This window comes from Sinohyriopsis cumingii, chromosome 7 (assembly GCF_028554795.1).
Source record: "Sinohyriopsis cumingii isolate HCF-2022 chromosome 7, ASM2855479v2, whole genome shotgun sequence".
NCBI classification, from domain to species: Eukaryota; Metazoa; Mollusca; class Bivalvia; order Unionida; family Unionidae; genus Sinohyriopsis; species Sinohyriopsis cumingii.
In genome coordinates, this window is record NC_142967.1 from 70,159,294 (window position 1) to 70,171,689 (window position 12,396).

Sequence of the window (12,396 nt, forward strand, 5' to 3'; positions counted from 1 at the left end):
AGCCAACCACTGAAAAGCATAGTATTATTCAATTAAAAACAGCATATCATCCAGTCACCAAAGAACATATGTAGCCGTTGTGACTCAGCTTATGAAATGTACTTGGAAGGGTACCTAACATTAACTAGTCAATAACTTGATGAACTCACTACCTTTGCAAACAGATTATCTCTTATAATAACCATAATTTAACAATGAAAGAAAAAGTTGGCTAGAAGTGCACAATGTTATCAGACAGTAGAAAAGTGAAAGGAATTCACCTAATGAAAAAATCTACTAATATTCTTGTTTCAAGTTGTTCAGATCAGCAGTCAGCAAATTAGAATTACAATACCACACTGTGGTTTCAGATTTTACTTTACATCATATCTGAACAAAGTTAATTAATAGTTATAAACACACCTTTACAAGGCAGTTTAGAGCAATAAATTCCCACTGTTTTTCATCAGCATAAAAAAAACCATTTCATTCATGAATTTCCTTATTTATACTTACTTTCAATTGCTGCATATGCATCACAGGTGTAGCAAAAAGTGACAAACCCATAGTTATCTCTGAAAAATAAATATGTAAAATAAGTTACAAGAAGTTAGTAGGGGTAGAGTGTGATGGCAAATTATGATGCAACAAATTAATGGTATTTAATTCTTCATGGAGAAATAATTGAAAAAAAAATTGAATAAATCATGGCTTGTCAACATGGACACAGGTAACTATCAAATTTATTCTTAACCTCTGACTTGAAAGTCTTGATTCTTCAACATTGTTACTTGATGGAATTTTAAACACAATTTGTCTGCAGCTAACACCATGTGTACATCATAATCTGCAAATAGGCGATTGCTATTTTCAGGATAAACATTTGTTGAAGACAAGAAAAATATTACATGGCAGTCCTTGTGCAAGTTGTCTTTGGAACTTTATGGGGAACAAATATCCAACCAAAAGGCATTCATTGCTGGAAAAAGACAAAACAAAAAAAACCCCGATTAATCAGTCCCAAAATTTAAGCCCAATTCAATGATGCACTTGGGTTACCATGGTAAGAAGACACCACCCTCAAAATTTTGGGAACACAATATTTTAAACGAACGGAAAAGTGTAGTACATAATCCACTAGTAATGCTAAAAAAACAATAATAAAAAAGATAATCTTATTTTCTTGGACAGTTTTGCCACCTAAGCTGTTATCTGCATTATACTGCAACTGGGTCACAGAACTAGTACAAGAAATCAACCTTCCACAGCATCAAACAAGGTCATCAACAACATCAACTTGTACATTTTTATAACAGCTGGTTAAGCAAGAGTTTATGTCAAGTACTTACCTGATGGGGAAGTGGAATTTTAGATATTTTCAATTTCTGGTGGCTTAAATGGCTGCTTAATTTGTAAAACAAGGTACAATGAAAGTACTTTGTGCCACTTTTTAAAAGATCATCTGGTATGACCCTAATTGATTAGGATAAGCATTTATCAGACAGCAACCATTTTTTTTTACTAACCCATGTTCTCGCATATGAACTCGTGTGTCTTCTATTTCTCCAAACCTTTCAAATCGCCTGCGGAGCTGTCTTCGCGTATAGTCATTTGGCAAACGACCTATGTAAACTATTCTCCGCTCCTCCTGAAGCAAAGGACCAAAATGTATGGAATATCTGCATTTATTTAATTCTGAAAGTGCTGTTCTCGAAAATCTAATCAAAAAGTGTACAATGATTATTATGGCTACTTAATGTGAATTTATTAAATGAGAGAACTATTTGAATTTACTGCATTTACATTATAATTACTTATGCACCATTATATAAAATGTTTGGGAATCACACACCCCTTTTTAAAGCTGTAATCTTATTGAAGGTATCCCATCTTTCCAAGTGGTCTTGATGCACCACTGCATACATATTTATCTCATGAAAATCCCAAGCTTAAATATAAGCTCGCCCAAATTATATATATATATATATATATATATATATATATATATATATATATACACACACATACATATATACACACGTACATACACACACATACGCGCGCGTGTGTGTGTGTAAGTGTATATATTAAAATGAGCCCCAAGAGGGTGGACTTACAATGCATCTCTTTTTATAAGCTTCCTTCTCTTTGTGCCGAAGCTCCCTTTGTTGCTCTCTTTCTCTTTCTCTCGAAGAGCTCCTGCTGTAAACGAAAACAAACTTGACAATGGTATTCAAAAACATTTCTTTTCAAAGACGATCCTAGCAGCAACTAGTTAACTTGTTTTTTTATTCAAATTTATTAACTGTACGTGAACTTTATGACCTAATGTACCACTGGTCCCATCATGTTACTTCATTTTTATCTATAGCTGTACACATGCAGCTATACAAAAAACCAAGTGTGGTTGATGTTGCTGCTGTTGAGATAGGAACTTGAACTGTCAGCAAAACACAGGAAGATAATTAAAATAAAAAAAACTTTGCAACAATGTACAAGCTCAAACCTACAATCTTGCATTTATAGATTTCTGTTACACCACTGTCCTGGCTGTAACAGCCAAAAATTTACAGCATTTCAGTGAGAACTGGGTAACCAAAACACAAATGTTGATAAGGAAAAGACTGAAATCTGTGAAAAGCATCAATAGCATTTTGCTTACAGAGACATACAAATAAAAAGCACTGAGAATACTTGTAAAAAAAAATTCTGATCATATTGTTATGCCATTTGTCAGAACATTATACATGGCAGCCAGTATATCTGGTCTTGGAAGAAACCAGGAATACACCAGGAAATACAGTCGATGGGAATATACTAGCATGTTTTCTCATATACCCACACTGTGCAAGGCCAGACTACAACCCATGCAGATGGAGACGAGATGGCAGTCATCTGTAAAGGTGATTAAGATAAAACACTGGGGCCCTCTACACAGGTTAGACAATATGGTGCATTAAACAGGTTCAAATTGATAAATACAACTACGTTTCTTTATCATGATTATAACCAAGTACAAATATACTCCAAAAAAACAAGGAATCTGAATAAATACACAGAATTTGTCAAACAGTATCAAGGGATGTTACGACTCCCAGTATGATCATTCCCTTTTGGGAATAAAATTTGAATTATATCCCATTTACAAAGCTACTCATATTCTTCTCCATTCTTCTACAAGGCCAACAGAGCTAAATACAGAAAAGTGCCAATTATTTAAAATAGAACTTATTATTAACAAATAAGTAGACAGCATGCAAAAGGTTTCAGAATGCTAAATTTGAAAAGTAGCTTTTTAGAAAACCAGACTATTGGCCTTAATGGAGAGCACTGCCATTTCAAAATGGAATGCCAAAATTCCAAGACAAAAAGGGCGATGTGAACTATTGTTATCCCTTATTAACTTGAATTTCATTAAATATCATAGCTGTCAACACCTGAGTGCAAAAATACTGACTCTTTCTGATAAAATACAGATATTCTGGAACAAATAGTCATTTTTAAAATTTAATGCATACAGCATGTACAATCATCAGTAAAGTAGGACTGTATATAACTCAATTATTATCAAAGATGCATGTGTTGCAATCTTGCACCTTCTGAACAAGCACCCTGTTCCATTCGGCTGCCCATTCAACAGGTGCAAGAGTGCAACACACCCACTTTTTCAGGCTTTTTAAAGGAGCCTTTTCCATGCCTTGTTATTTTCCCCTCATCATTATTGATTCCAATGTACCATCTTTCATTGATGATCTGAATTCTGTGTGATTTTCTTACTAAACTGTTTTCGTTCTTAGCACACGAGTAATCCTTTGCAATTTAACTTTCTGAAAAATGTGCAAAATAAATCTTATAGCTGAAAGAGGAAGGTTAATTTCTAAATGAAATTTAATAGACTGAATTTTAATCAAATTACATCAAGGTAACCTCTGGTATTTATATACATCACAAGTTTGGGCAGAATCGTTGATGATGCAGCAAACAGAAGTTCATTAGCACTCTCATGCTCCTGTATGTCTTGGGCACCTCCATGCCCAATAACGAACTCATATTACACAATCTGCAAAATGTCAAGTTCTCTTTAACTAGATGGTTTCACAAATCTAAACAATTGCCCTTCCAGTTCTATTTTCTTGTTTTTCCTCAGGGAAAATTCTGTTTTCCTTTTGTACATTATTAGAAGCTGAATATTACACAGAGGAGATAAAGTGACAATGGCAACTATTTGTGCAATCCAACATAGCAGTTAATGACAAGCATGGTAGCCTCGATTTTGATTAAACCAATCATATTTTAGATCTCTATTTCTATATACATTTGATGCATTTCAATCATAATTGAACAGAGTGCATATACACAAAATTACAAGGAAATTATTATTATTAAAAAAAAAAAATTAAATGACTTATTTTTTAGCAAGAAAAAGGTACACATATTCAGGTCCAAAATACGGGAAAAACTGGAGACTTGGCAGCTATGTAATGTACATGGCATCAATATAGTTACTGTATCAAAATCTACTCCATCTGCCTTCTCTTGTAAAGTAATACATGTCTTATATCCAACTGGAAATATTTAGCACTGGATTGTTGGGGTTGTTTTGGGCAAAGATTTTTTTAGTGCAAAATTGTTAGGCCTTAGCTTAATTTTCTTTGCAAGAATATGTACATTTGGTTTTGTCATTTTTGTGATAGCTGAGGGGTCAAATACTCCCCCACCACCACCACCATCTGCACAGATATTGATGGATGATATGTGGGTCTGACGTCAACTGTTCATTAAAATTTGCAATTCTGCTGCATGCAAATCTTTCCAAACAAACCTGCATAGACTTTAGACACATACCATTAAGTGGTAAAAACCATATCGAGCATGAAATTCAAAATGGCCCCAGTACAGAGGGTTGTGCTATTACAAGTGGATTTCCAAGTCACCAAACAGGATTCGCTCCAGAAATAAAATGTACATGCCACAAAAGAACCCATCAACCATGAGAAAAACTGGCAAGTGTATAAAATGTAGGCCCAAAAGTGGCTGCAGATTTGTGCACATTATAATCAATTGGTGATAACAGTCCCTAAACCACCGATCAATATCTTCATGGGTGATGGGTTGATAGGATGATTACTAGTGAAATATCCATCTCCTGATTCTATTGTAACATCATTTACTGTAAAGAATATTCAAAACTTCACCCATGTTGCATCAAATTAAAGAATCATACTAAATGAAACTAAATACATCATGTTACCAAGTACAAATAACATATACAAATTTTTAAGTCATGAACAAGTAACAACTCAAACGGAACAAATGAACTGAAATTATTTGAAATCTGAAAGGCTCGTTAAATCCAATTTCAATCTGTACAGTCTTTCAACATCTGATGTTAAAGATATGGACAGCATTATATATCACTTCCACAGAATATCATGAGGCATGAAGTGCAGGAAGCTGTTGTTGTTGTTGTGGGGTTTAACGCCATTTTTCAGCACACGATAGGCTATACATGGCGGCCAGTATTAATGGTGGAGGAAGAACCCAGAAAACCCCGGAAAGAACCACCGACCCACGAGAAGCTACTAGCAAGCTTTCTCACATGCCCACATTGGCTGAATCTTAGATTCGAACCGCCGCAGACAGAGGTGAGATGGCAGTGATCCGTAACGAAGAGCGCTTTAGACCACTCGGGGCCCCGTGCAGGAAGCATGAAAACAACTAAATCTAGAAGGAAAATAAGGTGCCAAGCTAAAGCCTAGAAAAGAAAACTCTAGATACGTGTAAAATCACATTTGCTGACAAATCCCCCCCCAAATACAATAGGATCTCTTACCTAGTAGATCTACAATGGATTCCACATTTTTCTTTCCTCCTGCTTCTTGTTCTTGAACAGGAACGAGAGTATGATCGTGATCTCGAGCGAGAATATGAACGTGATGATGATCTGGACCTAGAACTATAACCTCTTGATCTTGACCTAGAACTGAAAAATTGCAGGAATTATACAAAAGGAACTGACAGATTTTTCAGGGGTAGTTTAGATAGATTTAAAGATACGCGGAGAATTTCATTTAATCACTATGATTTGAGTCAGGCTTCTTATAGTACAAGTTAATGCACCCATCACTTGTTTACATCCTTGATTGGTTTCAAAAACTTGATCTGATTTGTTGAATTGTAATCTGTACACTTTACAAGCACTGCAGTGTGTTTGCAAAATGATGTTCCAATCAAGCAGTTTGCAGCAGTGTCACCAACTAAATTAATGAACCAAAACAATTTCTGAAATGTTAAACCTGACAATTAATCTACTGAATATAGGACACAGTTGAAGTTTTCCTCTTTTTCTCTGTTCATACATAGTTTGTTCCTTCTCATTCATTGCCTCATTCTTTCAATGAATGTTGATAGGTCCACACAAGTACAATTTCAAGAGAATAGGTTTTTCCAATGCTGCCAAGTCAATATAACCCAAAATTTCAAGTGTAGTAAAACAAAAATCCCAGATGAAAATATGGATGAGTATGGACATTAATTCTGCCAACAACTAGATGACTAAGATGAAAGCTACACCTTTACAAGAAATGCACGTAAGATCAGAAATCAAGGATACATTATCCACTATCTTCCACATTTGTGATGCACAGAATATTGAAGAATTTAAATAAGAAATCATATCTGCACGAGTTATGCCACCAAACCTTTGTCAGATTTTCGTTGGACATTTGCATCATTGCAATAAACATTTTATATGATCAAGTAACTTGAGAAAACATTTAACATGTTTTAATACTGGTTACCTGAAAAGAGCTTTAAGGAAAATTTTGGCTTGTGACCTTGCTCTCATTTTATTTCAGTGCTCATTTGTATCTACTGGCATTATAACAAATAAAACACTGTACTCTTAATTAACTTTTTTTTTCAATTTAATAAATTGAAGGACAAAAATTTTGCGTTGTATATTTGCATAAAATGGGTCACATTTGATCATCCACTTGGCCTCACAATAAATCAACAGTAATGGCAATCAAACTTTATAGGTTATATAAGGCCAAGGCAATAGGAGTAGAGTGCCTCGTCTAAGAACTTGCCACAGTGAAGTACTTTACACAAATTGCCTCAGCATTAAAAAAAATTCTGTCCTTCATTCGGTCCCTATGACATTGACATTTCAACCCAAAATCATTAGTTGTATTCCTTGCCCTTCTAGAAAGCAGCTGGTGGAGAACTCTAGCTACTGTGTGGAAATGAACAGAAGCATGGAAGAACATACAACAGCATAATTCGACTAGCCCATCCATAAATCACAATGGCACATTAATGCAAACAAACCTGGATGATGAAGAACAAGATCTGGAGCGCGAACAGGAAGAACTTTGTGAGGAGCTTGAACTTCTTGAAGCCGAATGAGATGAATATGATGACTGACGACTTCTCTTCCGTTTCCTTTCCTGAGAATATCCTGAGCGTGATCGTGAACATCTTGACCTTGAACATGATCGTGAGTCATGTTCAGAATCTCCTACAGAGATGGGTGTATGACTGCGACTAGAATAACCACTTGACAGCACTTTGCCATCATACTTTGTGCTATTTGTAAAGCACTTGTAATAATCTGGAAGTTTATCATACAGTGATGAATCTCTGGTGGGTGAAGGATCACGGTCAAAATCGTCCTTTCTAATTGCTTCACCCACATACTTTTTTGTTGGTTTCTTCGGTATGGATAGAGCAGTGTAATAGGAAGGTAATTTATCAAAGTAAACTTCAGAATCCTGTTCAACAGGTTCTCCTCTTTTTCTGTAATTCCTCTTGGCAAATGACTTCTGTGAATCCCCCTTATCGACTTTAATGCAGGTTCCATCCTTCACGGTTTCCTCTTCTTCAATTATCTCCCCTTCCTCAGGGTCGCCATTCAAACTAGATTCCTTATTGCACCCCTCTTGAGCACAACATTCGGCCTGCTCCTGCTGGTCTGAATCAAATATTGGCACATTTTTAGAATAATCATGGTCCCTTATTTGATAAAAATAATTCTCATTCACATCTTGAAGCTTCTTCTCCTCTGCAGTTGTTTGTACTTTCTCTTCCTTGCCAGCATCAACTTTGTCTAGTGCATCTTTACTTTCCTCTATCACACTGGTATGAGTATCAACAGGCAAGTCTATGGACAGGCTCAAATCTCTTAAATCTGTATTCTGCATCATAATTCTTTGAAGTTTTAGGGGCGTACAACTTGCAGGCAGAGCAACAGCACGACCTCTAGCCATTGCCCTACCACGCCCCCTTTTTGCCGGCACACCCATTGGCAATAAAACAGCAGACTTTCTCTTGTTACAAGCCTTTAGTTTTTCAATCATCTCGACAGTCAGTTCAACCTTGTTGTTGCCACTACCTGTAACAAAATTAATCAACAAAATGTCTTAAATTAATACAAGTTTATATATTCTTCTCTAGGCCTTATTTTCTGAAATTGACATTGTATTATATATGCATCTTTCATATTGCTTGCTCTGGAGTGGGAGTATTTTGCTTTACATTAAATGCCCAGTTATAAGTAAAGTTGAAGCAGTATAGACCTTGATCTGCCATCTCACAATGCACTAAAAATCTGATTCTACATGTTTTACTCATTAAACCAAAAGGACATCTGGGTATATGCTGGAAGGACTGATAAGAATGTATATACATGGCATCATGGGCTGACAAATAGTTCTCATACCCTGCATCTTCCTTAAATTGTTTAAACGGAAAACTCTCAACTCATGTATTAATTATAGTACTTCCAGGTTTAAAAAAATTAGAATAGTTATTTTTTTTATATTTAGTTTTATCCCTTGCTGAGTATATAGCTCACATAAAAATCCCAATATTTTATCAAATACTGTAAGGAAGATGTAGCAAAACAAAAATTGCAAGAAATGTTAGAAAATGGTACTTGATCTGTCACTTTTCTAGAAGAACGATCTTATCAATTAACTGTACCTAAAGATGTGAACAAAATATGGCTTTAAAGATTTGAGTCATAAACCTCTATTTCGAGAAAATATTTTTCATTTGGTGCGAATATGGACACCAGAAGTTTGGGTCTTTAACAGAGAAGACCGCTAAAAAAATTAACAATAATCAAAGTAACTCACTATTATAGCAAGCTTGCCATCCATAATCTCAACTACTATACATCAAGTCCAACTGCAAACTATCATTCTAGATCTACCCTTGCATAAATGTGCCACATTTTTTGGGTCTGTAGTTGTGTTAGGAGTAATAAGTAGAATAAACAACATAGACCATTGCTTGTAGTTGGACTAGACCGGTAAGCAATTATGTATGGTATGCTTGCTGCACAATTTATTATCTGCAATGCATTGTATTGCAATGCCAATGTAAGTAATTATATATGGTAGACTTCCTGCACAATTTTGTGCATATAATGCATTGAAGTATTGCAATGCCAATGTAATGAATGTAAGTAATTATACATGATGGGCTTCCTGCACAATTTATTATCTGTAATGCATTAAAGTACTGCATTGACAATGTAATGCATAAATGTAAGTAATTATATGTGGCAGACTTTCTGTACAATTTAGTGTCTGTAATGCATCATGGTATTGCAATGCCAATGTAACGCATAAATGTACTTGATTAATGCCAGTTTTATGTGAATGTGCAACAATTGAAAAGTCAGAGTAACAATTTTTTATTAATCATACTTACTTTGTTTATTTTCATTTTCTTCGCTTTCCATACTTTCAGGTCTATGGATAGAAAATATTAATCAAATGTATGCCTTCCAGATTTTCAAAATATACCACAATATCTACTGCAGACTCCAAAAAAAGTTTTAAATTTCATGATCAATCATCACATTTCTGCACAAATTCTCTAACACTGAAAGGACAAACATCAAATTATAAAGAGAATCAAATGTTCATCCATACTGATAAAGACATCTATTTGCCAATGGTAATGACATGGTTAAAAAGATTGTTTCAAAGTTCACAATGCACAAGCAACATACCTAGAACAATGGACTGGTGAGAACTGAACTATGTTCAGCTTTAATGTTTACAATTTCAGGAAATCTCGAAGAACATGAACATCAAGACATTGCTAAACATTTTTACCAGCGTGAGTGATTTGGGGTTTAACAACAAAGAAAATACAATAAGTTTATTTAATGTTGAGGCAACTGGAGTAAAATGCCATGCACAAGGATGCAACTGATGGGTGACCCAGACTGATAAAATGGTAGGAGTCTAACTCGCACATGTTCAGTCTCAAGTCTGGCATCCTCACCACTGCCACATTTCCTGGCTCGGTTACTTGACCCTGGTATTTGCAGGGGGGACTCATTGGGCTTCTAAATCCCCAAGCAATGCCCACCCACCAAAGAATATGTGGAACCAGAACAAGAGCTTATGAAAGCTTAATAATGAACACCTATGATCAGCATGGGTTTATCATCAGTGAAGTTCGGGACGTTTACTTTGATTATAACATCATTTCAAAGGGTTCATTATGAATTTTTGTCATGACATTTGCAATAGGAGCGTCATGGCATTAAAAGCTGTGATATTTCGGTACTTTGAACATCCAACTTGTAATCAAGGGGTCAAAGGTTAAATATCTCCCAGTATTACTTGGATATTCTGCCTCAATATATACTTTGTAAAGGCACTTGGAAGTGCTAAAATGCACCCAAAGAAAGCTTTGTGTTGTTGCATGCTCATTTTTAGATTTTTATGTTCTGTAAGCATTTACAAAAAAAGACTAAACATGCACAAAAATAAATTGGACAAGGAAATCTGAAATTACATTTGTGAATCAAGATTCATATTGAAAGACATTTTTATTATCTTTATGCAGCAATGCAAAGTTCCAAATTTTTATTGCCCAATTTACATTATTAGCTGTAAATTTTGGAATTAAAGAATACGTTTGACTGTTAAAAAAAAATAAATAATTCCATACAATTTATTTATTCAGTCAGTAATTTACCCTTTTACTAATATATCAAGCAGAGTCAACAGGCCAGATACCTGATACTTGCCAAAATGTGCCAACAACATAATTACAAACTTTGCTAAATACATTTCAAAAACTATATTTGAATACACAGTAATAAGTAATGCTTACTAGATGAACAAAGCACGCAACTCACCCATTCTGGTTCCAGTCAAATGTGAGGGATGGCTGAAGGGTATCACAGTTTCCAAATGTCTGTGATGCTGCCACAATCAAAGGATATTGTCAATGAGAGCAAATATAATCAAACAGTTTACTTACAAACAGGTACATATGACAGGCACTGATACAAGGTCAGGTAGTGGGTAAAAAACCAAAAAACAAACAAACAGCTGGAGTATGGTCCCCAACAGAAAGTATCTGAAAGGCTATGGAAAACTGGTTGGCAGAATATGAACTCTTATCATTGCCTATCGTATCCCCATCATGTCTGACATTGCAATTTTAATCTCATAGGCATGTAGATAGCAATGGCTATGGCACAAGAATTTTTTCTTCATTAATGGTAACTGATATTTCATCAAAAATGACAATTCTACATTTGTTAAACACTCACTATATTTTGGCAAATATATATTCCATGCCAATACTAAATAAATTTTAACATTTCATCAGGAACAATTAACAAATAAACCAGTCTACAAAATTATAAATGATAATGAACACCACTGATCAAAAAAATCTTTTGCTAATGTGGACCTGGTTTTACTGTGATAATTTCTAAGGGTTCACAACTTTTATTTTTATTTCTTTTGAAGGACTTGAATTCAGGTTTAAAACTTCCTACTTACCTTCTTCAAACTGTTCTAGCAATCCATTTACATCAAATGCTTCAATACCTGTAGATAAAAATTGTGTTTGTGAGAAGTAGGTGCAAAAATTTCCATCAGAAACTGTATGGTGATATAATGGAATATAAACGAGAAAACTTGAGCCTAACCAGTACACTAACAAGCCAGTAATGATCAATATCACACATCAATACAATATACTCAAATACAATAATCATTTGCAACAGATAAATTTGAATTTTCTTTGTTAACAAGGGTCTCTGAAAGGAATGGATGCTTATTTGTCCTGAAAGAATTTCCCAGATTAAAGACAAGACCATGTTACACTCAAAATAGAATGTATTCAAAAGATCTCTGGCATGTTTGGATAACAAGATTGTCAAAGTATATGCATGGCTGAATTACTAGTTCCAAGACTGGCTATGTATTTTGTATTAAAGGACAAAGGTAGACTAGTGGTGAAGTTTTGTATATTGCATAGGGTTAGATTTTCAAAAATATAATTTCCCCGTTTTCCCCCTCTGGTTATCCTGGCTACATCTTATGGTGAACTTACAATTCCCATTATTTTGGTGTATGATTAGCTTTACTTCCA

General features: G+C 34.8%; 1 protein-coding gene across 4 annotated transcripts in view; it reads right to left on the bottom strand.

The window, feature by feature from the left end:
• Positions 1-12,396, bottom strand: part of LOC149795475 (uncharacterized) — a 48,238-nt gene that overhangs the window by 16,840 nt on the left and 19,002 nt on the right. For 3 of the 4 annotated variants that reach the window (XM_089965269.1, XM_089965270.1, XM_089965271.1), the window contains exons 4-11: positions 11,802-11,849; positions 11,147-11,213; positions 9,700-9,740; positions 7,312-8,374; positions 5,813-5,962; positions 2,097-2,181; positions 1,506-1,627; positions 496-554 (exon numbers count right to left, since the gene is read on the bottom strand). In XM_089965269.1, the coding sequence (XP_089821395.1) occupies positions 496-554; positions 1,506-1,627; positions 2,097-2,181; positions 5,813-5,962; positions 7,312-8,374; positions 9,700-9,740; positions 11,147-11,213; positions 11,802-11,849 (1,635 nt within the window). The remainder of the gene's footprint in view (positions 1-495; positions 555-1,505; positions 1,628-2,096; positions 2,182-5,812; positions 5,963-7,311; positions 8,375-9,699; positions 9,741-11,146; positions 11,214-11,801; positions 11,850-12,396) is intronic. The other variant, XR_016422334.1, reaches the window with a different exon arrangement.